Here is a 27,368-nt window from a genome sequence, read left to right on the forward strand (position 1 = left end):
CTGTTTTTCCAAAAGTGATAGATAAACTGAACGAAAAACATTACCCCCGCCTCCGTATCCAGTTGGAACAGAATCTGTGAAATAAACAGAACTGTGTTAACATAAGAAAATAACTGCAGATGCTGGTACAAATCGATTTATTCACAAAAAGCTGGAGTAACTCAGCATTTTGTGAATAGAACTGTGTTAATGTTGTATTTAAGACAGCGTACATATAATCACCTTTCAAGCAGATACCCAATGCTACACCACCTTGCCATTTCCCAATAGATCTGCAGTAGGAAATACTAACATCCCGAAACAGAAATGGAATACCTCCAGCTAGGGAACGCAGAGGCTTTGATGCTGACAATAACTTCATGTAACCTAAAACGCTGTTCCTGGTCTCAGACAATTCATTTAAGGTAAACCACCTACTTCTCACTTTCCATTCAATGCCTGCCTAGTATCACAGATATATTCTAGATTGCAGTAAGTTACAATTTCTAGGAGCAGAATTAGGTCATTCAGCCCATCGTCCACTCCGCCATTCAGTCATTGCTGATTAATCTTTTCCTCTCGAACCCGTACTCCTGCCTTCGCTCCATAAATCCTGACACCATTACTAATCAAGAATCTGTCAACATCCACCTTAGAACTATCCATTTACATGGGCTCCACAGCCGTTGGTCCCCAACAACTTTCACCAACTGCTAAAGATACGCCGTAGAAAGCATTTCATCAGGATGCATCACAGCTTGGTTTGGGAACAGCTCCATCCAAGAAATTGCAGAGAAGTGTGGACGCAGCCCAAACTATCACACAAACGGATCGCACTTTGCTGGGTTTATCTTACATTGGACGTTATTCATGCTATTTCCTTGATCCGCTATCTGTGCATTGTGGACGGCTCGATTGTAATCATGTTTAGTTTTTCCACTGACTGCTGGACCGGTATTTCACTGTACCTCTGTAGAGGTGGCAATAAAGTACTGAAAGATCAAACGCAAACTAGGTCGTCTTTGATATCCAGGGACCTCCTCAGATGTTTACTTACTGACGGCGGTGGCTGCAATGAGGACGGCCAGGGGGAGACAAAGGCACGACATGTTCACGGTGAGTTGTCAGACTCGGGGTGATGTGTGCTGTGTGAACCAGGCCATTTATGTGCCTCAGAGCCATCTGACTAGAAATATGGCTCCATCTGCAACGTGGCATTTGGCAAAAGCAATGATTCTTCACCACTCTAACTTGGGCTGGGATGAGTGAACGTGTAACTTACTAGCTGTCAAATAGATAAGAACATTCAAATACTTGTACATTTGAGCGGATTCAGAATTTAATGTTTGCTGCCGGTTGAACTGACCAACCACTTAGGTCCAGCTTGTTGAACTTTACCAAAGCCATTGACCCCTGCATGTCATGTAATTTATCAGAGGATCACTGCCAGAGGGTGGCAGAGTGACACAGCTAGTAGAGCTACTCCCACACAGCACCAGAGACTCGGGTTCAATCCTCACATTTGGTGCTGTCTGTGCTTAGTTTAGTTTAATTTGGAGATACAGCGTGGAAACTGGCCCTTTGGTCCAGCGATTCCGCCCCGACCAGCGATCCCCGTACACTACTACAACAGGGACAATTTACAATTCTTACCAAAGCCAACTAACCTACAAACCTGCTTGCCCTTGGAGTGTGGGAGAAAACCGACCCTATTTTCGTGATGGGCCAAATGATCAAATAATTTTTGAACATGAAATTTAGCCAGTCTCCAATGACTCTCACAGACGTGCAGAAAGTATACTCTCATATTGTCACAGATTCACACAGCACGAATATGGGCCATTCAGACCAACCTGTTCAGGTCTTCAAAAATGCCCCATCTTAGCTAGTCTCATTTGCTGCGCACTTGGCTGCATTTGGCCCATATTACTCTCAACATATCCCATCCATGCAGCTGTCCAGGTGTCTTTTCAATGTTGTTTTTTGTACTTGCCTCAACCCAGGCAGCTTTTTCCATGTAGCTACGACCCTCCGAGTGAAAACGTTGCCCTTCAAGTTCCGATTGCGCCTTCACCCTCTCACCTTAAACATCTGTCCTCTTCTTTTTGATTTCCCTACTCTGGCAAAAAAGACTATGCCCCTGTCTACACCTACATCTCTGTGAAAAATCTTGCCGCAAAATCTTGTTAAACTTTACCCCCTCATCAAGGTCGGTACGTGGCGCAGCTGTAGAGTTGCTGCCTTACAGAGCCAGAGACCGGGGTTCGATCCTGTCGACGCGTGCTGTCTATACGGAGTTTGTACGTTCTTCCCGTGACCTGCGTGGGTTTACTCCGGGAAGTCCCGTTTCCTCCAACACTCCAATCATGTAGCATTTTGTGGGCTCAGTGTCTTCGTAAACTGATAAATGGTCCGTGGTGTGTGTAGACCAGTGCGAGTGTACGGGGATTGCTGGTCGGCATGGACACGGCGTGAGGGGAGGAGGGGGGGGGGGGGGCTGAAGAGCCTATATCAGTGTTATTTCGAAACTAAACCAATCTAAACTTAACTAAACCGTAAAGCTATGCCCGTGGGTGGCGCCGTAGATGGCAGACTCGCCAACAATCTGCCTCATCCCTTTCTTCTCTTGTTCATTTTAGTCCGTATTAAATATATGTTTTAGAGTATCTTTAGTTTTGTATTATGTGTGGGTGAGGGGGAGAATTATTTTTTATCTCTTTCCTCAACAGAGTTGTCGTATTTCGCTCTGCACTGCGGCCGAACATCGTGGAGCTGGCGGCCTCGTGCTGGGGATCGACTTCCAGAGGTTCACCCGCGGCAGCATGCGGACTTAACATGGTGGAGCTGGCGAACCCTTTGGCAGGAATCTCTCTCGGAGCCCCAACTGCCGGAGCATGCGGACTTAACAGCGTGGAGTTCGCGGGCCCTGGGTAGGGATCAACCTTGGGAGCTTCAAATAGTGGATGCATTAGTGATAATTTTTCAAATCTCTTTAGATTCTGGAGTAGTTCCTGAGGACTGGAGGGTAGCTAATGTAACCCCACTTTTTAAAAAGGGAGGGAGAGAGAAAACGGGGAATTATAGACCAGTTAGCCTAACATCGGTAGTGGGGAAAATGCTAGAGTCAGTTATTAAAGGTGTGATAGCATTACATTTGGAAAGTGGTGAAATCATCGGACAAAGTCAGCATGGATTTACCAAAGGCAAATCATGTCTGCCGAATCTTATAGAATTTTTCGAGGATGTAACTAGTAGAGTGGATAAGGGAGAACCAGTCGATGTGTTATATCTGGACTTTCAGAAGGCCTTCGACAAGGTCCCACATAGGAGATTGGTATACAAACTTAAAGCACACGGTATTGAGGGTTCAGTGTTGAGGTGGATAGAAAATTGGTTGGCGGACAGGAAGCAAAGAGTGGGAATAAACGGGTCCTTTTCGGAATGGCAGGCAGTGACTAGTGGGGTACCGCAAGGCTCAGTGCTGGGACCCCAGTTATTTACAGTGTATATTAATGATTTGGATGAGGGAATTGAATGCAACATCTCTAAGTTTGCGGATGACTCGAAGCTGGGTGGCAGTGTTAGCTGCGAGGAGGATGCTAGGAGGCTGCAGAGTGACTTGGATAGATTAGGCGAGTGGGCAAATGCATGGCAGATGCAATATAATGTGGATAAATGTGAGGTTATCCACTTTGGCGGCAAGAACAGGAAAGCAGAGTATTACCTGAATGGTGACCGATTGGGAGAAGGGGAGATGCAACGTGACCTGGGTGTCATGGTGCACCAGTCATTGAAAGCAAGCATGCAGGTGCAGCAGGCAGTGAAGAAAGCGAATGGTATGTTGGCATTCATAGCAAGAGGATTTGAGTTTAGGAGCAGGGAGGTTCTGCTGCAGTTGTACAGGGCCATAGTGAGACCGCACCTGGAGTATTGTGTGCAGTTTTGGTCTCCTAACCTGAGGAAAGACGTTCTTGCCTTAGAGGGAGTACAGAGAAGGTTCACCAGATTGATCCCTGGGATGGCGGGAAATACATATGAGGAAAGACTAGATAGACTGGGCTTGTACTCGCTGGAATTTAGAAGACTGAGGGGGGATCTTATAGAAACATATAAAATTCTTAAGGGGTTGGAGAGGCTAGATGCGGGAAGATTGTTCCCGATGTTGGGGGAACCAGGGGTCACAGCTTAAGGATAAGGGGGAAGTCTTTTAGGACCGAGATGAGAAAACATTTCTTCACACAGAGAGTGGTGAGTCTGTGGAATTCTCTGCCACAGAAGGTAGTTGAGGCCAGTTCGTTGGCTATATTTAAGAGGGAGTTAGATGTGGCCCTTTTTGCTAAAGGGATCAGGGGGTATGGAGAGAAGGCAGGTACAGGCTACTGAGCTGAATTATCAGCCATGATCATATTGAATGGCGGTGCAGGCTCGAAGGGCCGAATGGCCTACTCCTGCACCTATTTTCTGTGTTTCTATGTTTCTAAGCCGCAGGAGCTTCGAACGCCCCGACGCGGGAACTTCAATCGCCCCGACACGGGAGCTTCGATCGCCAACTGCAGCAGCTTCATTCGTCGCAACTGCGGATGAATCAACTGCCCAGACCCCGGGAAAAAAAGGAGTGAAGAAGATAAGAGTTTATTGCCTTTCATCACATTGCGCTGTGGTGGATGTTTATGTTAAATTTTATGTAGTTGTGTGTATTATTGCTGTTTTCTTGGTATGACTGAAAATGGGAAATCAAAGACCTTGTATGTTCTTCTTACATATTTGGCTAATACATTTCCTTGTAATCCTTGTAATCATTCAAAGCATTGGGTGCAGAAGCTAGGAGGTCTTGCAGCAGTTATATAAGGCTTTAGTTCAAGCCGAATTTAGAGAATTGTGTTCAGTTTGGTCACCATGTTAACGGAAAGATGTCAAGTTGGAAAGGGCACAGAGAAGCTTTACGGTGATGTAGCCAGGACTCGAGGACCTGGGCTATAGAGAGAGGTTGAGCAGTATGGGACTCTATTTTTTGCACGCAATAGAATGAGGGGGATCTTATAGAGGTTTATAAAGTTATGAGGGGAAAATATCAGGGAGACGCACACAGTCTCTTGCACAGAGTGGGGGAATCGAGAACAAGAGGTTTTAGGTGAAGGGGGAAAGAATTAATAGGAATCTGAGGGGTAATGTTTTCACACAACGGGTGATGAGTGTATGGGACGAGCTGCCTGATGAGGTAGTTGAGGCAGGGACTATTCAATGTTTAAGTAACAATTGGGCAGCTACTGCGCATGGACAGAACAGGTTCAGAGGGACATGGGCCTTTAAAATAGATTGCCCTAGAATGCAGGCAGGTGGGACCAGTGTAGGTGGGAAATGTTGGTCGCTGTGGCCTGTTTCTTCATTGGGCTGTTTCTGCATTGTATGACTCTATGACTCTAAACCTCCAACGCATGTGACACCTGCCTTCATGCTCTCTTGCCCCCTTGGCACTGCCCGCATGCCATGTCGCTGCCTCAAGCTTGGCAGCAAGCAAGGGAGCCTGCAAAGGAACTGGCTGAACATTGTGTTTTCTTCCTATTTGAGATAATCATCTGAGGACAGTATGTCCCTTATTTCTTTTGCCACCTTCAAATATTCCATCGGGACTCATGAACTGTTGCTGATGGGATCTGCTGCAGTGTTTCAATTTGTGAGGGGCTGTTACTTCATAATAATAATAATAATAATTCATTTATTTTATATAGCGCCTTATCGGGTGCTCAAAGCGCTTTACAAAAACAATTAACATAAAAACAAACAGACAAACTATCCTGACGGAAAAGCGGCGAATAAACAACGCCAGCGTCCTCTCACGTCAGGGTCCGGCAGTAGACAACAAAAAGCACAGGACACACAGATACAATTTTTACACAAACAGCCATCACAGTGATTGCTCTAGGCATACCCTCACTGTGATGGAAGGCAAAGTCTTATCTCCTCCTCATTCTTCTCCCGTGGTGCCACGAGGTGATCGAGGCTCCCAACTTTTTGAAGCCCCCACCGGGCGATGGAATGTCCCAGGGCCGAGCCGAGCAGGCCGATGAAAGTCCTGAGCCCCCACCGGGCGATGGAAAGTCCCAGGGCCGAGCCGAGCAGGCCGATGAAGGTCCTGAGCCCCCACCGGGCGATGGAAAGTGCTGCGGCCGAGCCACGCAGGGTGATGAAGGGCATGCGAGCGCGTCGATCGTACCTCGCGCTTTGGGGCGGTCGAAGCTGCTACGGCTGGAGCTCCCAAAAACCGGTCGCCAGCCAGGGACCTGCGAACTCCCGATGTTGCGGTCTGCAGGGCCCACGGCCGAAGCCTCCGAGATGGTAAGTCCAGGCCCTGCGACCGGAGTCTTCAAGGTCGATCCCAGCTGGAGGCCGCCGACTCCACGATGTTAGGCCGTAGCGCGAACGGAGATACGACACGGTAAAGGTCGCATCTCCGTTGAGGAAGAGATTAGAAAAAAACGTTTCCCCCAACCCCCCCCCCCCCCCCCCACCACCCCCCTACATACACAGAGTTAAAAATAGAACAAAACGTACATTAAACGATGACAATAGACAAAAAACAAAAAAAAGACAGAGAGACTGCCGGTGAGCCGCAGCTGCAGAACTTCAGAACTTCAGAACTTCAGCATTTTAAAATAGATTGCTCGAGAAAGCATTATATCGGTGCACCACAGCTTGGTTTGGCAACAGCTCCATTCACGACCGTAAGAAATTGCAAAGAATTGTGGACGCAGCCCAGACTATCACATGAACCAACCTCCGTTCCATTGACTCCATTTACACCTCACGCCGCTTCAGCAAGACCACCAGTATAATCAAGGACCAGTCTCACTCTGGCCACTCCATCTTCTCCCTCCCACCGGGCGAAAGTTAAAGTGTAGGAAGAAAATGCAGATTCTGGTTTGCACCACAGATAGACGCAAAAAGGGTAACTTCGCGGTACAGGCAGCATCTCCGGATAGAAGACTGAAGAAGAGTTTCCACCCTAACCGTCACCTATTCCTTCTCTTCAGAGATGCTGCCTGTTCCACTGAGTTACTCCGGCATTTTGTGTCTATCTTCGGGACAAAGGTTAATAAAGTGTGAAACCGCACACCTTCAAGTGGAAAAAAGGGTTCTGACTCTGCACCATATCTGCGCCTTTCATGATTTTGAATACTTCTATCAGGTCTTCCCTCAATCTCCAGTCTTCCTTAAAAAATAATCCAAGTTTGCCCAAACTCTCCTTGTGGCTCATACCCTCTAATCCCGGAATTTTCTAAGTGTATTTATGCATATGGAAAATCAACAAGAAAGGTTACCCAAAACCGACACAGAATGCTGGAGTAACGCAGCGGGAAAGGAAGAACCTCTGGATAGAAAGAATGGTTGACGTTTAGGGTCGAGACCGTTCTTCAGGCTGAGCTTCGTCGGAAGAAGGATCTGAACTCGATCCTGGGGGGTGGTGGAGTTTGGGAGGAGCAGAGAGTGGGGGTGGGAGGGAAAGTGGGACTGGGGAGGAGGACAGCTGGGGGGAAGGGGAATGGTGGTGAGGGGAGGAGAAAGTGGGGCTGGGAGAGAGTGAAGGAGGGAGGGACGGGGGGAAGGTGGGCGGGGGGAAGGTGACAGTGAGAGTGAAAGGAGGGGGAGGGTGGGGGGAGGAGAGAGGGGTTGTGTGGGGAAGGGAGTTGGTGGTGGGAGGTAGGGGGAAAGGGCGACTGTGGGGGTCAGGAGAGAGTGGGGGTGGGGAAGAGGGGGAGGGGGTGGGAGGGAGGGGGACAGTGAGAATGCGGGTGGGGAGAGCGGGTGGAGGGTAGGGGTGGGAGGGGGATGAGGGTGGGGGGAGACAGTGGGGGAGGCGGGGTGGGTGAGAAGGGGTGGAGGAGCTACGGGGTGGGGAGAGTGAGATTGGGGCTGGGGAGGGAGAGTGGGGTTGGGGGAGGAGAGAATATGCGGGGTGGGGGGAGGATAGAGTGGGGGAACGGGGGGTGGGGGAGGAGAGAGTGGGGGAAACGGGGGTGGGGAGGAGAGAGTGGGAGAAAGGTGGGCTGGGGAGAGTGAGAGTGGGGCTGAGGGAGAGTGGGACTGGGGAGGAGGGGAGGGTGGGTTGGGGAGGAGGGGTGGTGGTGGGGGAGAAGGGTGGTGGTGGGGGAGAAGGGTGGTGGGGAGAGTGCGAGTGGGGGTGGGAGGGAGAGTGGGACTGCGGAGGAGGGAAGAGTGGGAATGGGGAGGATGGGTGGTGGTGAGGGAGAAGGGGCGGTGGGGTCAGGGAAGATGGGAGAGTGGGGGGTGAGGGGATAAGGGTGATTGAGTAGGGGGTTGAGGGTGCTACACAAATACAGGAGAGGCTTTGGGTCCAGGGCTCCTCGGTCACACCCTCTTCCCTTCCCTGTACCGCCTTTAATTGCGCTCCCCCTACCCTGGAGGAGCACGGTACCACAGTGAAGGAGAAATTTGATGGCCGCTGGCAGGACGGTGTCAGTGTCTCCCCCACCCCATTCCTCCCCTCCTCACCCACCTCTCCCCTCCCACCCCTCCCCTCCCCTCCCTCCCCACCCCTCCCCCCCCACCCCCACCCCCCTCCTCTCGCCCCCATTGAGATTCTTTTTTTATTTTGAACAGACACTTTATTTTAAAGGGAAAAACGCGATTTCCGCAAGTTAAAATGGAAACCCTATGAAGAACTTGGTCTAGTATATAATATATTCCTTTATTCGTCCCACACCGGGGAAGTAAAGTTCAGTTTAGTTTATTGAGTTGAGCCCAATGAGTCCACGCCGACCAGCGATTCTCGCACACTCACACTACCCTACACAAACATTGAACAAGGGTCAGTCTCACCCCATTGTCATAACCATATTCATAATCATATTAGTACTTTATTAGCCAGGTAGGTTTTGCAACCAACGAGGAATTTGATTTGCCATACAGTAATACAAATAAAGAGCAACAAGACAACAGAATTAACTTTTAAAATTAACATCTACACAGCGACCCCACCCCTCCCTCCATTCCTCACTGTGATTGAAGGCAAAAACAGTTTAAGATTCTACCCTTGTTTGTTTTCACGCACTCGGGGCACTAGAACCTTCTGTTGTCGGGGCGATCTTGGCTCCCGCAGCAGACGGTCGAGATCTCCGTATCGGGGAATGAAGCTCCCGCATCGCGGTGGGCGGGGGGGGGGGGGGGGGGTGGGCGGTCGTACCCTCTGTCGGGGCTAGTTGAACCTCGTGTGGCTTGGAGCTTCCCGACATCAGTCTCTACCTGAGACTGCAAGCTCCTCGATGTTGAAATCCGCAGGCCGTGGCTGAAGCGTCGATCCCAGGCAACGGATCGCAGGCTCCGATGGTAAGTCCACGGCCCCGCGGTGGGGCTCAGAGTCAGTCTCGAGCAAGGCCGCCAGCTCCACGATGTTAGGCCGCAGAGCGACCGGAGACACGATCCGGGAAACAATCGCATCTCCAGCAAGGTGCCAATAGACAATAGACAATAGACAATAGGTGCAGGAGAAGGCCATTCAGCCCTTCGAGCCAGCACCGCCATTCAATGCGATCATGGCTGATCACTCTCAATCAGTACCCCGTTCCTGCCTTCTCTCCATACCCCCTCACTCCGCTATCCTTAAGAGCTCTATCCAGCTCTCTCTTGAAAGCATCCGACGAAATGGCCTCCACTGCCTTCTGAGGCAGAGAATTCCACACCTTCACCACTCTCTGACTGAAAAAGTTCTTCCTCATCTCCGTTCTAAATGGCCTACCCCTTATTCTTAAACTGTGGCCCCTTGTTCTGGACTCCCCCAACATTGGGAACATGTTTCCTGCCTCTAATGTGTCCAATCCCCTAATTATATTATATGTTTCAATAAGATCCCCCCTCATCCTTCTAAATTCCAGTGTATATAAGCCTAATTGCTCCAGCCTTTCAACATACGACAGTCCCGCCATTCCGGGAATCATCCGGGAGAGATTGATAAAATGTTTCCCCCTCCCCCCTCCCCCAGCCGCACATAAAACATACCAGAGAACATTAACACATGTTAAAACACACTAAAAAATAAAATAAAAAAGACGAAAAGACAGACAGACTGTTGGCAAGGCTGCCTTCGCTGACGCCGTATTCTCACCGTATGTCAATTGTCTTTATTAAGGTTTCATTTAGAGATACATCGTGGAAATAGGTCCTTCGGCCCACTGAGTTCGCGTCGACCAGCGATCACCCCGTACACTATCCTACACCTATAAATTATCCTACCTATTGTGTAAACCTATCCAACTGCTGCTGCTCCACCGTGCCACAGAAGCTACTTTCTACATTTTACAGGAATAAATAACAGCCTTGTCTTGGTTCCGTTCAACTACACTCCTTTGCAACCATCTGATTTCAATATCCGCCTGAGAAAATATCCCAAACAGTAGCTGGTGGAACAGGTCACGGACTGGAAAGGTCACCTTATCTGATAAACGGCAATTGCCAAGTCCTTGATGAAGTAAATGATAAAATGTTGAACAATGCATGACGGCAAAGCGTTTCCCAGAGGTTGAAGCGTTCAGGCTCACAGTATCGGAAGGGGAGCAGGAGGAGCAGTCCATGTATTCAAAGACCTGACCCACCCACCCGAGTCCTTCTTTCTTTCAATGCTCCCATTGCGAGAATGGTACAGAGTTTGGAAAGACGCACCACCAGACTCAAGAACAGCTTCCTTTCCTCTGCTACCAGGTTTCTAATCGATCCGTCTATAATCCAGGGCACTGTCCGGCTCATCTCTATCACATTCAGGACATTGGTCTTTGTCTTTGGTTCTTTCATAAGCTAGATACAGTCCGATGCATCTTTACTCCGTTTTGAATATTGTACCCTGTTTATGGAACTGATGTGCTACATGCTAACTGCTTGATTAGTGAATTAATTGATTTGGACGCGTGTCAGGGGTTATAGAGGGAATGATAGATGAATCTTGATTGAATAGCAGATTAGATTCGATGGGTCGTATGGCCTGATTCTGCTCATATAACGTATGAATTTATGAGCTATTTTCTGCACTCTATATTTTCGCTCTAGTTTGACGATTGTATTTGTGTATGAAATAACTGATCTGTTTGGTTAGCATGCAAAAAAATACTTTTCGCTGTACCTTTCTACAAGTGACACCAATAAACCTAATACTTAACAAATCATAATTTTTCAGGAAACCGGAGGACCAGTAGGAAATCCACACAGGTCACAGGGAGAGCGTGAAAACTCCACACACACAGACACACGCAGCACCCGAGGTCACGATCGAACCCAGGTCTTTGTCGCTGTAAGGCAGCGGCTCTACCAGCTGCTTTACTGTACCGTCCATAAAGATATGGAACGGTTCTCTAATTTGTGCGTCATCCTTGCGTAGGGGCCACGTTAATCTTGTCTGCATTGTTCCAAATTTAGTAGATGTGCTAGCAAAGTGAGCAATTAGCCTTTCGAGTGACAGTGTTGAAGACAGAGCAGGAACCGGTGTGTTTTTTAAGAGATAGGCGTGGAAACGTCTGTACGGAGTTTGTACGTTCTCCCCGTGACCTGCGTGGGTTTTCTCCGAGATCTTCGGTTTCTTCCCACACTCCAAAGACGTGCAGGTTTGTAGGTTAATTGACTGGTTAAATGTAAAAATTGTCCCTATTGTGTGTAGGATGGTGTTAATGTGCGTGGATCGCTGGGCGGCGCGGACTCGGTGGGACGAAGGGCCTGTTTCTGCGCTGTATCTCAAAAGAAAAAGGAAAAAAAAGTAACAGCCCGTTTGGCCCATCTAGTCCTGGCCGACCAGCGATCCCTGTCCACAATCGTACAAAACTTACAATTTCACCGAAACCAATTACTCTACAAATCTTTGAACTTGTGCGAGGAAACCGGAGAAAACCCATGCAGGTCACAGGGAGTCCAGGAAGAAACTGTCTATACTCGTGTATCTACAGTCTATACTGTCTAGACTCGTCTCTACACATTTTAACCAAGGCCACTGCTTATAGTTTCCTTTATCATCGTTACTTTTTTTGCATATTTTTAATTCATTTGTTCTCTATTTCTCTACATCACCGTCTATACCTCTCGTTTCCCTTCCCCCTAACTCTCAGTCCGAAGAAGGATCTCGACTCGAAATGTCAGCTATTCATTTTCTCCGGAGATGGTGTCTGACCCGTTGAATTACTCCAGCTGCTTGCGACTATCTTCGGTCACAGGGAGAATGCACACAATCTGGACAGACAGCATCCACAGTCTGGATCGAACCAAGTAGACTCAAAATGCTGGAGTAACTCCGCGGGGCAGGCAACATCTCTGGAGAGAAAGAATGAGTGGTGTTTCGGGTCAAGACCCTTCTTCAGACTGAGAGGCAGGGGAGGGGGGAGACTAGAGATATGGAAGGGTGGGGTATGAAAACTAAAATGAGAGGGGATCTTATCGAAACGTATAAGATTATTAAGGGTATAAGAAAATAACTGCAGATGCTGGTACAAATCGATTTATTCACAAAATGCTGGAGTAACTCAGCAGGTCAGGCAGCATCTCGGGAGAGAAGGAATGGGTGACGTTTCGTGTCGAGACCCTTCTTCAGACTGATGTCAGGGGGGCGGGACAAAGGAAGGATATAGGTGGAGACAGGAAGATAGAGGGAGATCTGGGAAGGGGGAGGGAAAGGGAGGGACAGAGGGACTATTTAAAGTTGGAGAAGTCGACATTCATACCACTGGGCTGCAAACTGCCCAGGCGAAATATGAGGTGCTGTTCCTCCAATTACCGGTGGGCCTCACTATGGCACTGGAGGAGGCCCATGACAGAAAGGTCAGACTGGGAATGGGAGGGGCAGTTGAAGTGCTCGGCCACCGGGAGATCAGTTTTGTTAATGCGGACCGAGCGCAGGTGTTCAGCGAAGCGGGGTTGGACACGTTAGAGGCAGGAAACATGTTCCCAATATTGGGGCAGTCCCGAACCAGGGGCCACAGTTTAAGAATAAGGGGTAGGCCATTTAGAATGGAGATGAGGAAAAACTTTTTCAGTCAGAGAGTTGTGAATCTGTGGAATTCTCTGCCTCAGAAGACAGTGGAGGCCAATTCTCTGAATGCATTCAAGAGAGAGCTAGATAGAGCTCTTAAGGATGGCGGAGTCATGGGGTATGGGGAGAAAGCAGGAACGGGGTACCGTTTGAGAATGATCAGCCATGATCACATTGAATGGCGGTGCTGGCTCGAAGGGCCGAATGGCCTCCTCCTGCACCTATTGTCTATTGTCTAAAACGATCTATCAAAGCAGATGATGCCAGTTATCTGGCGCTGTAAGGCATCAACTCTCCCGCTGCGTCACCAAGCTGTGTCACCAAGGTGTACTACAGCTTGAATTATGTGTTCCTGTTATCTAGAAGGCCCAGAACAAAGTGGAGAGTTGGTGAGATCGTATCTGCTGCTGATGTGGGCCAACTGAAGCAGATCCAGGTCACTTCTGGGGGAAGAGATGACTCACATCATAACCAACCTGCTGAAGCGTTTTATTAAGTGCTACCAGGCAATAATTATTGAGGCAGGTATTGATGCTCTAAGTGTGGTTTAGTTTAGAAATACGGTATGGACACAGGCCCTTCGGTCCACCAACTCCACACTAACCATCGATCACCCCTTCACACTGTTTCTACGTAACCCACTTTTGCATCCAGTCCTTGCACACTATGGGGAGATTTTACGGAGGGCCAATTAACCTTTCAACCCGCACGTTTTTGGGACGAGGGACCACACCGGAGTACCCGGTGGTAACCCACGTGTTCAGCGGGACAACCTGCAGACTCCACACAAACAGACAGACAGACAGAAACCCAGGTCGCTTGTGCGGTGAGGCAGCGGCTCTACCAGCTGCGCCACTCTGCTGCCAACCCCTCTTCTTGGGAACCAAAACGATAGATACCCTTTGGAAGCAAATGGGAACCGCAGACTGCAGAAGCGAGAGGTTGCAAATGTCCCTGAATACAGCAGCCAGTTGATCCGCACAGTGCTTTAGCGCTCGGGGAGGTACACTGTCTGGGCCGGACTCTTTGCGTGCATTCACCCTCCTGAACGTTGATTTGACGTGGTGTCAGACACCGATATCACCGTGTCAGGGGCAGTGGGGCATTGTGGAGTCATAGCTTCATACAGCATGGAAACTTGCCCACACCGATCAATATGCCCCATGTAGACTCGTCCCACCTCCCTACGTTTGGCCCATATCCCTCTAAACCTGTCCTAATTATGTATCTGTCTAAATATTTCTGAAACGTTGCAACAGTACGTGCCTCGACTACCTCCTCCGGCAGCTCATTGATCAGCCACCACCCTTTATGTGAAAAATGTTACCCTTTATGTTCCGAGACCGCACCTGGAGTACTGTGTGCAGTTTTGGTCTCCAAATTTGAGGAAGGATATTCTTGCTATGGAGGGCGTGCAGCATAGGTTCACTAGGTTAATTCCCGGAGTGGTGGGACTGTCGTATGTTGAAAGGCTGGAGCGATTGGGCTTGTATACACTGGAATTTAGAAGGATGAGGGGGGATCTTATTGAAACATATAAGATAATTAGGGGATTGGACACATTAGAGGCAGGAAACATGTTCCCAATGTTGGGGGAGTCCAGAACAAGGGGCCACAGTTTAAGAATAAGGGGTAGGCCATTTAGAACGGAGATGAGGAAGAACTTTTTCAGTCAGAGAGTGGTGAAGGTGTGGAATTCTCTGCCTCAGAAGGCAGTGGAGGCCAGTTCGTTGGATGCTTTCAAGAGAAAGCTGGATAGAGATCTTAAGGATAGCGGAGTGAGGGGGTATGGGGAGAAGGCAGGAACGGGGTACTGATTGAGAGTGATCAGCCATGATCGCATTGAATGGCGGTGCTGGCTCGAAGGGCTGAATGGCCTACTCCTGCACCTATTGTCTATTGTCTACAACTTTCCCCACTAACCTAAAACCTAAATCCTTTGGTTCTCGGTGCACCTGCACTGCGCAAGAGACTCTGCGTCTACCATATCTATTCCTCTCATGATTTTATCAACCTCTATAAGGAATAGAGCCCCAGCCTGCTAAACCTCTACCTATAGCCCACGCCCTCGAGTAATGGCAACTTCCTCGTAAATATTCTCTGCATCCCTTCCAGCTTGATAACATCTTTCCTATAACTTCGTGGCCAGAACTGAACACAATGTTCTATATGCAGCCTCAACAACGGCTTATCTGACCTCTCCTCTGTTATATCCAGCATTCTGACTGATGAAGGCAATTGTGCCAAAAGCTTTTTGACAACTCCATCTAATTGTGGTGCGACTTTCAACGAACTATGTACCTGTACTACAAGATCCCTCTGCTCTCCAACACTCCCCAGAGCCCTGCCGTTCACCGTGGCGGTCGGACTGCTGACCATGTTAGAATTCCCAAAATGAAGCACCTGACACCTCAGAATTACATTGCATTAATCACTCTTCAGCCCACCTGACCAGCCGATTAAGATGCTGCTGCAGTTTTGACACCCATCTTCACTATCTTACAATTTGATGTCAATAAATAGTTCCTTGTTTTTGTTTATGTTGAGTGAGAGTTTTATTTGCATCAATGTTCGGGGATAGGGCCTGTGTTCAGTCTCCTATCTGTAATTTGACTCATCAAAATCCATGATTTAACCAACTGTCGTGGTGCCATTGGCGAATAGAGATGGCATTGGAGCCGTGTTTGGCCGCTGAGTCCGGGGTGTAAGGAGAGTAGAGCAGGAGGATAAGCTCACTGCCCTGACGTGGACCTGTGTTGATGGTCAGTGAGGAGGTGACGTTGAAACTGATCCACACAGATTGAAGATAGACATAAAAATCTGGAGTAACTCAGCACGACAGGCAGCGTCTCTGGATAGAAGGAATGGGTGACGTTTCGATTCTAGACCCTTCAGAAAGAGAGTTAGGCGAGAGTGAAACGAGAGATCAAAGGGAACGGAGATAAAGTAACATGTAGAATAGATCATTGGTAGCTGCGGGGAGTTGACAACGAGGTATGATTGTCCTCCTGCAATGTCAGGAGCACAATCAGACTGGTCGGAGCACTAGGATGGGGAGGGATAGAGAGAAAGAGAAAGCAAGGGTTACCTTTGCTTTATTCACCAATACTCTCCTCCGCCGAGTAGAGCTGGTCGTTACCCACGACAATATCTCCTTCGACTCCTCACACTTCCTCCAAATCGAAGGCATAGCTGTGGGTACTCGCATGGGCCCTAGCTATGCCTGCCTCTTTGTAGGGTACGTCGAACAATCCCTGACCCAGGGGTACACTGGGCTTATCCCAGAACTCTACCTCCGCTACACTGACGATTGCAATGTTGCTACCTCCTGCACCCATATCGAACTCACTGACTTCAGCAACTTCACCACTAACTTCCATTTTGCTCTCAAATTTACTTGGACCATCTGTGACATCTCCCTACCGTCTCTGGATCTCAGAATCTCCATCACAGGAGACAGACTATTGACCGACATCTACTACAAACCCACTGACTCCCATAACTATCTTGACTACACTTCGTCCCACCCAGTTTCCTGTAAAGGCCCTATCCCTTTCTCCCAATTCCTCTGCCTACGCCGCATTTGCGCGCAGGATGAGGGGTTGCATTCAATGGTATCAGAGATGTAATTATAGATGAGGCTCTCACTAGGATCTCCTCAATATCCCGCAGCCCCGCACTTGCTCCCCCTCCCCCTATTCGTAACAAGGACAGAGTCCCCCTTGTTCTCACATTCCACCCAATTAGTCGTCCAATGCAAAATTTTATCCTCCAAATTTTTCGCCACCTCCCACGGGATCTCACTACTGGCCACATCTTCCGATCCCTACCCCTGTCTTCTTTCCGCAGAGACCGTTCCCGCAGAGACTCCCTAGTCCACTCGTCCCTTTCCACCCAAACCATATCCTCCCCAGGTACTTTCCACCGCAACCGCAGGAGATGCAACACCTGTCCCTTTACCTCCCTTCTCGACTCCATCCAAGGACCCAAACAGTCTTTCCAGGTGAGGCAGATGTTCACCTGCACCTCCCCCAACCTCATCTATTGCATCCGCTGATTCAGGTGTCAACTTCTCCACATCGGCGAGACCAAGCGCAGGCTCGGCGATCTTTTCGCAGAACACCTCCGCTCAGCCTTAACTCCCTACCTGATCTCCCGGTGGCCCAGCACTTCAACTCCCGTTCCCAATCTAACCTTTCTGTCCTGGGCCTCCTCCATTGTCAGAGTGAGACCCAGCGGAAATAGGAGGAACAGCACCTCATGTTTCGCTTGGGTAGTTTCCCCCCAGCGGTATGTACATTGACTTCTCTAACTTGGGATATTCCCTGTTTTCCCTCTCTATCCCCTCCCATTCCCAGTGCTCCCACTATTCTTCCTCTCTCCGACTACATTCTATCTTTGTCCCCCCCCCACCCCTGACATCAGCCTGAATAATCGTGTCGATCCGAAACGTCAGCCATTCCTTCTCTCCCGAGATGGTGCCTGACCCTCTAAGTTACCCCAGCATTTAGTTTCTGCATCAGATAAGTCAATATGCATACCACTGGGTTGTAAGTTGCCCAAGCGAAATATAAGGTGCTGTTCCTCCAATTTGCATTGGACCTCACTTTGACAGTGGAGGAGGTCCAGGACAGAAAGGTCAGTATGGGAATGTTTAGGGGTTAAAGTGTTTAACAAACGGGAGATCGTGTAAGTCTTGGCGGACTGAGCGGAAGTTTTCAGTGAAATGATCACCGAGCCTATGCTTGGCGTCGCCGCTATGTAGGAGTCCACACCTGGAAAAGCGGATACGGTAGATGAGGGAGGAGGTGATGCAAGTAAACCTCTGCCTCACTGCGGTTGAAGGAGAACGTACCTGGAGAGGGAATGGGTTGGGTAGGATGGGACGATTTAACCAGGGAGTTTCAGAAGGAATGTTCACTGCCGAAAGAGAAAAGGGGTGGAGATGGGGAAATGTGGCTCGTGGAGGGATCCCATTGGAGGTTGCGAAAATGTTGGCGGATTGTGTGCTGTATGCAACTGCTGATGGGGTGAAAGGTGAGGACGAGAGGGACTCTGTCCCTGTTGCGACTGGGGGGGGTGGGGGAGCAAGACGAGAGCTGCGGGGTACTAACGAGACATGTGTGAGGCCTTCATCTATGATGGAATTGGGGAAACTCCGTTCCCTAAAGGATAATGACATCTCGGATGTCCTGGTGTGGAACACTTAACCTTAGCTGCAGATGTGTCTTAGACGAAGAAATTGGAAGTAGGGGATAGAGTCTTTGCAGGAGACATAGTGGGAAGAAGTGTAGTCTAGATAGCTGTTGGAGTCGGTAGGTTCATACTATATGTCATTTGATAGGATATCACCTGTGATGGGGAGAGTGAGATCAAGAAACGTTAGGGAGATAGAAACACAGAACATAGAAACTAGGTGCAGGAGGAGGCTATTCGGCCCTGCGAACCAGCACCGTCATTCATTGTGATCATGGCTGATTGTCCCCAATCAATAACCCGTGCCTGGCATCTCCCATATCCCTTGATTCCACTAGCCCCTAGAGCTCTATCTAACTCTCTCTTAAATCCATCCAGTGATTTGGCTTCCTCTGCCCTCTGTGGCAGGGAATTCAACAAATTCACAACTCTCTGGTTGGAAACGTTTTTTCTCACCTCAGTTTTAAATGGCCTCCCCTTTATTCTAAGACTGTGTGTGGCCCCTGGTTCAGGACTCGCAAAACATTGGGAACATTTTCCTGCATCTAGCTTGTCCAGTTCTTTTATAATTGTATATGTTTCTATAAGATCCCCTCTTATCCTTCTGAACTCCAGTGAATATAAGCCTTGTCCTTTCAATCTTTCCTCATATGACAGTCCCGCCATCCCAGGGATCAATCCCACGGATGTCGGGGATGGTCCAAGTGAAGTTGAGTGCAGTATGGAAATTAGTAGTGCAGTTTGGAAAAATGATTTGAGTGCAGTGCGGGGAAAGCCCGTGAGTTCTGCATGGGTGCAGGAGGTGGCACCGATGCAGTCGTCAATGTAGCAGAGATGCAGTTCGGGGATAGGGCACAGGTATTGTTCGACGTACACTACAAAGAGCCAGCCATAGCAGGGGCCCACACGAGTGCTCATAGTTGTGCCTTGGATTTAGAGGAAGTAGGAGAAATTGAAGGATAAATTGTTACGAGTAATGACCAGCTCTGCTAGGCGGAGGAGAGTGTTAGTACAGGATAATTGGCTGGTTCTGCGGTCGATGAAGAAACGGAGTGCCTTCAGGCCTTCCTGGTCAGGGATGGAGTTGTAGAATGACTGAACATCCATAGTAAAGCTGATGCAGTGGGGCCCTAGGAAAAGGTAGTAATTGAAGAGCCGAAGGGCCTGTGAGGTATCTTGAAATGCGTTACAACGCCAGAGAACCGGGATTGATCCTGACAACGGGGGCTTGTTTATACGGTGTTTGTACGTTCTCCACGTGACCTGCGTGGGTTTCCTCCGAGATCTTCGCTTTCCTCCCACACTGAAATGTTTGCAGTTGGTTGGCTTGGTATAAATGTAAAATTGTCCCTAGTGTGTGTAGGATTAGTGTTGGTGTGCGGGGATCTCTGGTCGGTGCGGAATCGGTGGGCCGAAGAGCTTCTTTCGATACTGTGTCTCAAAACTAAACTAAACTAAACTAAACTAAACTAAACTAAACTAAACTAAACTAAACTAAACTAAACTAAACTAAACTAAACTAAACTAAACTAAACTAAACTAAACTAAACTAAACTAAACTAAACTAAACTAAACTAAACTAAACTAAACTAAACTAAACTAAACTAAACTAAACTAAACTGAACTGAACTAAACTAAACTAAAGGCAAGTTTGCTGACGATGGCAAATTAACTGACATTAAATATGGTTGTCTAAAATTGCTAGATAACCTCGCTGCGGAATGGCCAGTGGAATTTAATGGAGATAAGTGCGAGGTGTTGGATTTTGGGAGTCGGATGGCGTAGGAGCTTCACGGTGAAAGGCAGGACCATGGGGAGTGCGGTAGAACAGAGCGATCAAGGTGTGCACATTCATAATACCATGAGAGCTATACGTAGTAGCGAAGTATTTTGGTAAACTGAGCTTCATCATTCACGATATTGTGCATAGCGGTTGAGCATGTCAAATTTGAAAAGATTTTGGTGCGGCCACATTTAGAGTACAGTGCTCACTTTGGTAACCCAGCTACAGGAAGGACGTCATTAAGGTGGAAACCGTGCAGAGACGATTCACGATTTGCCAGGACTTGAGGACCAGAGCTCTGGGGAGTGGTTCAGCTGGCAGGCATTTCATGGGAACGTAGGCGGCACAAGCATGATCTGACATAAAACACCATAGGGAATATATAGGGTGAACGGTCCAGGATTGGGAAATCAAAAAGTAGTGGACACTGGTTTAAGGCTGAAAATGAGAATGCCAGGATTTGATAGGAAACTGCGGGATATCTCTTTCAGGCAATGAGTGGTGGATGTACAGAGGGACCTATCAGAGTACCTAGTTATTGCAGGTAGGGTAATAGCTTTTCAAAGAAACTAGGACAGGTACATGGATAGGAGGGGTTTTGGGGAAGATGGGGCAAACGCGGACAGATGAGACTAATTTAGATGGGGCATTTTGGTCTGCATAGTTAAGGTGGACCGGGGAGATCTGCTTCCGTGCTGCATGACTTCATAACTGGAACTCAAATTTCAAACCGTTAGATTGCAAGCTCCCCAGCGGAATATGAAGTGCGGCGTCTGCAGTTTGCTTGTAGCCTCACTTTACCAAACGATGAGACAGAGGACAGAAGAATCGGGATGGGAATGGGTAAATGAATGATAATGATTGGTAAGTGGAGATCCAGCAGGCTTTGGCGGTCAGAACGCTTTGCAGGAAAGGTGTACATGAACACATCACATGCAAAATGTGATATAAATACATTTACTTGTAAATAGGTTAAATTATGACCTCTTTCCTTTCATTCTTCCAAAGCAAAATAGACAGCATCTGCAGCACCTTAACCACCAACGCACCTGTTACCCCTCAAACCACCTGCTCCCCCTTATCCTGTCAACCCCTGCCTCAGTTCTCCCCAGTCTCCACCACCGACCTCTCTGACCTCTTCACAGGAATAAAAACTGCCACCTGCTCTCTGGACCCCATCCCCTCCAGCTTTGTCAAGGCCTGCCTTCCTGCTCTCTTTCCACTTATCACTGCAACAATAAACTCCTCCCTGTCCACTGGCATCGTCCCGCAATCCCTCAAAATCGCTGCTGTCACACCCATTCTGAAAAAACCTGGACTCAACCCTGACACCCCAAACAACTTCAGACCAATCTCCAATCTACCCTTTCTGTCCAAAGTTTTGGAACGCGCTGTAGCTTCTTAACTCAAATACCACCTCTCTACCAATAACCTGTATGAAACTTTCCAATCCGGATTCCGCTCCAACCACAGTACTGAAACTGCGCTCCTCAAAATCACAAACGACATTCTCCTCTCCTCCGACGCTGGCAACCTCAACATCCTCATCCTACTTGACCTCAGCGCCGCCTTTGACACCATAAATCACTCCATTTTCCTCACCCGACTTGAAACCTCCTTTAACGTCACCGGCACAGCCCTATCCTGATTCAAATCTTACCTCTCCGACAGGCACCAGTTCATCTCCATTAACAACTGCAAATGCCCCACCGCTACCCTCCCCCATGGTGTCCCCCAAGGCTCAGTCCATGGCCCCCTCCTCTACATCCTCTACCTGTTCCCCCTTGGTCAATTAATCCGCCGTCATGTTCTCAACTTCCACTGCTTCGCCGATGATATCCAGCTACTCATCTCCACCAAGTCAATCTCCACCACCACACACTCTACACTGCAAACTGCATCACTGAAATAAAATCTTGGCTTCAATCAAATTTCCTCAAACTCAACTGCAACAAATCCGAAATCATCATCATTTGTCCAAAAACGCTCACCAAATCCACCCAAAACTTCATCCTCAATATTGATGGTCTCCCAGTATCCACCTCCGCTCACATCCGGAATCTTGGAATCATCTTTGATCAAACCCTGTCTTTCGACAAACACATCAATCACATCACCAAGGCAGCCTTCTTCCACCTCAAAAACATCGCCCTTCTCCGTCCATCCCTCTCCTCCACAGCTGCAGAAGCCCTCATCCACGCCTTCATCACCTCCCGTCTGGACTACTGCAACAGCCTCCTCTATGGCTCACCCTCAAAAATCATCAGTAAGCTTCAATACATTCAAAACTCCGCTGCCCGTCTACTCACCCACTCCCCGATCCGTGACCATATCACCCCGTCGTTTACAAGCTCCACTGGCTCCCCATCCCCCAGAGAATCCAGTACAAAATCCTCCTCATGACCTACAAAGCCCTCCATAACCTGGCCCCATGATATGATATGATATATATGATGATATGATATGATATGATACCTGACTGACCTCCTCCACAGACACACTCCCACCTGCACCCTCTGCTCTGCTACTGCCAACCTCCTGTCCCCCCCATCCGGACAAAACTCAGATCCTGGGGGGACAGGGCTTTCTCCATCGCTGCTCCCACCCTCTGGAACTCTCTACCCAAAACCGTCAGAGACTCCTCCTCACTCACCACATTCAAAACATCACTGAAGTCTCACCTGTTCAGCACTGCCTTCAACCACTGACCGTCATCTCACCTTCTGTCTCCTTTTTCTGTTCGTTTACTTATTTATCTATTTATTTTCTTCTCTATGTTCTAGTAATCCCTGTAAAGCGTCTTTGAGTGTTTGAAAAGCGCTATATAAATGTAATGCATTATTATTATTATTATTATTTGCATAGAATGCGTAACACATACATCCACCATTGGCTTTAATTAAATGGCACAGACGGTTATAAGACCATGACACAACCGGTCTGCAGGGGGCGCACGATCCTTTACTCTGACACATACAGGTAGCCCGGTCCAGAAACACTCAGAGCCGGTCTCATTCATTCCCTTTACTCCCTGCTCCGGCAATCAGCTCGCATTGTTTCAGTCCCGAGACAGTTGATCGAAACATTCACCATGACTACTTTATTGCAACTCTCCCAGACCCACCAGTGTGTCTTTGTTTCAGCTCTTAATAGACGACGCTGCCGTGGTTACCTCGTTAACATATTCACTACAGATTAACATTTATTACATCAAATTTATTTTTGAGCAATCTTAAGACATATTGTGAAGGGATACTTGATTGCATTCTTCAGTTCGTCTCTGACCTTAGACTGAGTGAGCACATAAATAAACGTGTTCGTGCACGAACTTAGAATTTTCAGCATGTTCGCAGTTGAAATTGCGAAATGCCTTGGGTTATCGTAGCTTTGGACTTGGTGTAAGTTGGCAATATGCGTGTACATGAAGAAGCACACGTCCGTAAGCCACAGGAGGATGAAACTTCCGGACACACAGAAGAGTAGAATGATCGATTTCCTTCGACTCTGCATCTCCGGGTCCAGCTGTTTCTCGCCACCGGCGTGTGCGCGGAGCTTCCTGCGGGCTCGGCTCGCCACCACTATGGATCTGACCGTCAAGATATTAAGCAACACAATAACGAAAAATGGAACCAGAGGGGTTAAAATGGTGTGAATCCAAGAGAAAGCAAGCCACCCGGGGTGGAAAAAATACTCCGGCATTTCCAAACACCCGATTGGCAGGTCTATATAATAAGAATAAAATGCAAAGTAGTAGGGGATGTTCCGTAATAAGCTCACCACATACACTGTTGCTATCGCCACCCTGGCGATTCTAACCGTGCAGTACCTGGTCTTAAAGCCCTGGCAACAAATGGCCACAAAGCGATCAAATGTAAAAGCGACAGTTAACCAGACCGAGCAGTCCAGGGATACATAGGCCATCACTCTTTGCAGCGTGCATGCAACAGTGTGAGAGTACCCGCGAAAAATCGCACCGTAAATTTTATATATCGTCACGTTGAAGAAGACGGCCGTTAGATCTGCTGCCGCCATCGCCACCAGATGGTGAGTGATGCACCTGGACAGTCCGCAATTTCCCCGTCCGATAACGATGATCGCCACTAAATTACCTGTGGGGAAATGAACACAGACGGCTTTTGAACCTGGTCATCAGATGGAAGGTGCTCTCCATGTTGGTGGTCATGGTGCAGGCACGACCCCTACAGCTCCCCTGCGGTATGACAGTCACCCGAGCCAAATATCAATTCATCATGAAATGTGTACGAATGAACTGCAGATGCTGGCTTAAACCGAAAATTGAAGGTGGGTTTGGGTGGTATGTGTTCAGATGAAGTAGCCGTGTCCAGCAGAGACACGGTACGAAACGCCAACTTTGTGTGTGGCTGCTTCAGTCTCCGTGTATTCCGGGAGAAAGACACTCTGGACCCAGTGTTGCTATCATCTCCATCCGGAATTAGTACAGACTTCCGAAACCGTTCTAACAATTGTCCGAGTGATCGGCAAACAAACGATTATAATTGTGGCTTTTCAGTGGCATTAAAAGTGAGGATTTGTTTCCCCGGAGCCCGCACTTTGTATAAAACTTCACCTCGGGAACCACGCAGGGACCGCGCACTGCGAACCTTTCTGAGCCACTCCGAGTGTTGCATCTCCCCCTTCCATCAGCGACCCTCTTCAGTTCCCCGTCGGCATCGTGCGCCGACATCCCGCATCGTTTCCTCTCACTGACATCTACCAACAAAATACAAAATAAGCAACTTCTTGAAGTAATTTCAGAGACACGCTGTTGTCTTGTGTTTGCGTGGCGGATATATTAGATGGACAAACCCCGGGCAATCCTTCACTCTCCTGATCCGACGGAGGAGTTGCAAAAATTTAACCTCTTAACGGTGTTAAATGGCAAGCGGATATAATGACTTACTGAGCAGTCCGACGACCGTGATGAAGTAGTCAAAGTAATATTCGACACGGAGAAGGGTATATATCCGGTCAGAGCTACTAGTCCCCATCGCTGATATCGGTGGGACATAAAGATGTGGCCTATGCTGTCAATGGTCTCAGGTAGATCGTCACCGCCAGTAGCTCAAGGTCCCCGGTCAGGTTTATTTATACCTCACGAAATTCTGATTCCGTCAATTACATTTCTCCCAGCTGCACATTAATTCCGCTACTTATAAAGATTGTGAAATTCTGTTTATCTGATATTTCTGCGATACCTCTTGAGATTGTCCAAAGATTGTTTTGTACATCTGCCAAAACCTTCTCTGCCTGTTTTGTATCTAAGTTTTCAACATAATGGAAAGAACTGACAAATGAACACCAGTCCGGCTCCCACCACCTCCACCTTCAATCCCCAAGCTCCCCATTCGTTCAGCCATCATTCAGGTTTTCACGCGATCTCGGTTGGGCTGACAAAAATGAACCAAACCGAAACGAACCAAACTAAACCAAACCGAAACAGACCATGATTGGATGGGGGGCTGTGGACAGATGTGGTTCAGTTCTCTTGCAGCACGGGTTTAATAAATACCGGGATGGTTCCCGTTAAATTGGAATTTTTGGCGACAGAGAAGATTCACGAGGATGGTGCCACGATTGGAGGGTCTGAGTTACAGGGATAGATTGAGTAGGCTAGGACTCTATGCCTTGACGCGCATGAGGATGGGAGTGATCTTATAGAGTTGTATAAAATCATGAGAGGAATAGATCGTGTAGATGCACAGAATCGTTTGCCCAGAGTAGGTGAATCGAGGACAAGAGGACGTCGGTTTCATGTGAAGGAGAAAAGATTTAGTAGTAATCTAAGGGATACAATTTTCAAAGAAAAGGTAGTGGGTGTATGAAACAAGCGTCAAGAGGAGGTAGTTGAGGCAGGGACTATCCCAATATTGATGAAACTGTCAGACAGGTACAATGATCGAACAGGCTGAGAGGAATATGGACCACATTCGGGCAGATGGGACTTATGTAGCCGGGATTTGTTGGCCGGTGTGGGACAAAGGAACTGTTTATAGAAACATAGAAACATAGAAACATAGAAAATAGGTGCAGGAGTAGGCCATTCGGCCCTTCGAGCCTGCACCGCCATTCAATATGATCATGCCTGATCATCCAGCTCAGTAGCCTGTACCTGCCTTCTCTCCATACCCCCTGATCCCTTTAGCAAAAAGGGCCACATCTAACTCCCTCTTAAATATAGCCAATTAACTGGCCTCAACTACCTTCTGTGGCAGAGAATTCCACAGACTCACCACTCTTTGTGTGAAGAAATGTTTTCTCATCTCGGTCCTAAAGGACTTCCCGCTTATCCTTAAGCTGTGACCCATGGTTCTGGACTCCCCCAACATCGGGAACAATCTTCCCGCATCTAGCCTCTCCAGCCCCTTAAGAATTTTATATGTTTCTATAAGATCCCCCCTCAGTCTTCTAAAATCCAGGGAGTACAAGCCCAGTCTATCCAGTCTTTCCTCATATGAAAGTCCCGCCATCCCAGGGATCAATCTGGTGAACCTTCTCTGTCCTCCCTCTAAGGCAAGAACGTCTTTCCTCAGGTTAGGAGACCGAAACTGCACACAATACTCCAGGTGCGGTCTCACCAAGGCCCTGTACAACTGCAGCAGAACCTCCCTGCTCCTAAACTTAAATCCTCTTGCTATGAATGCCAACATACCATTCGCTTTCTTCACTGCCTGCTGCACCTGCATGCTTTCTTTCAATGACTGGTGCACCATGACACCCAGGTCACGTTGCATCTCCCCTTCTCTCAATCGGTCACCATTCAGGTAATACTCTGCTTTCCTGTTCTTGCCGCCAAAGTGGATAACCTCACATTTATCCACATTATAGTGCATCTGCCATGCATTTGCGCACTCGCCTAATCTATCCAAGTCACTCTGCAGCATCCTAGCATCCTCCTCGCAGCTAACACTGCCACCCAGCTTTTGTCATCCGCAAACTTAGAGATGTTGCATTCAATTCCCTCGTCCAAATCATTAATATACACTGTAAATAACTGGAGTACCAGCACTGAGCCTTGCGGTACCTCACTAGTCACTGCCTGCCATTCCGAAAAGGACCCGTTTATTCCTACTCTTTGCTTCCTATCCGCCAACCAATTTTCTATCCACCTCAACACTGAACCCTCAATACCGTGTGCTTTAAGTTTGAACACCAATCTCCTATGTGGGACCTTGTCGAAGGCCTTCTGAAAGTCCAGATATAACACATCGACTGGTTCTCCCTTATCCACTCTACTAGTTACATCCTCGAAAAATTCTATAAGATTCGTCAGACATGATTTGCCTTTTGTAAATCCATGCTGACTTTGTCCGATGATTTCACCACTTTCCAAATGTGATGCTATCACATCTTTAATAACTGACTCTAGCATTT

General features: G+C 48.2%; 1 protein-coding gene and 1 non-coding gene across 2 annotated transcripts; both read right to left on the bottom strand.

Annotated features, from left to right (window-relative positions):
* Positions 1-11,317: 11,317 nt before the first annotated feature.
* Positions 11,318-11,424, bottom strand: LOC144609757 (U6 spliceosomal RNA). The gene has a single exon (XR_013549355.1). It is a non-coding gene; the product is annotated as a U6 spliceosomal RNA (small nuclear RNA).
* Positions 11,425-23,192: 11,768 nt separating this feature from the next.
* Positions 23,193-24,985, bottom strand: LOC144609308 (putative G-protein coupled receptor 139). The gene is made up of 2 exons (XM_078427739.1): positions 24,898-24,985; positions 23,193-24,085 (listed from the first exon to the last, which is right to left on the bottom strand). The coding sequence occupies exons 1-2, from the start codon at positions 24,983-24,985 to the stop codon at positions 23,193-23,195; spliced, it is 981 nt and encodes a 326-aa protein (XP_078283865.1).
* Positions 24,986-27,368: the final 2,383 nt, after the last annotated feature.

Source organism: Rhinoraja longicauda, chromosome 34 (assembly GCF_053455715.1).
Source record: "Rhinoraja longicauda isolate Sanriku21f chromosome 34, sRhiLon1.1, whole genome shotgun sequence".
NCBI lineage: Eukaryota > Metazoa > Chordata > Chondrichthyes > Rajiformes > Arhynchobatidae > Rhinoraja > Rhinoraja longicauda.

Bases quoted from the DNA above. Each gene is read 5' to 3' on its own strand.
- LOC144609308 (XM_078427739.1), bottom strand. From the start codon at position 24,985: ATGGGGACTAGTAGCTCTGACCGGATATATACCCTTCTCCGTGTCGAA. The intron at 24,086-24,897 runs GTAAGTCATTAT...ATTTCCCCACAG, and splicing joins CACGGTCGTCGGACTGCTCA to GTAATTTAGTGGCGATCATC.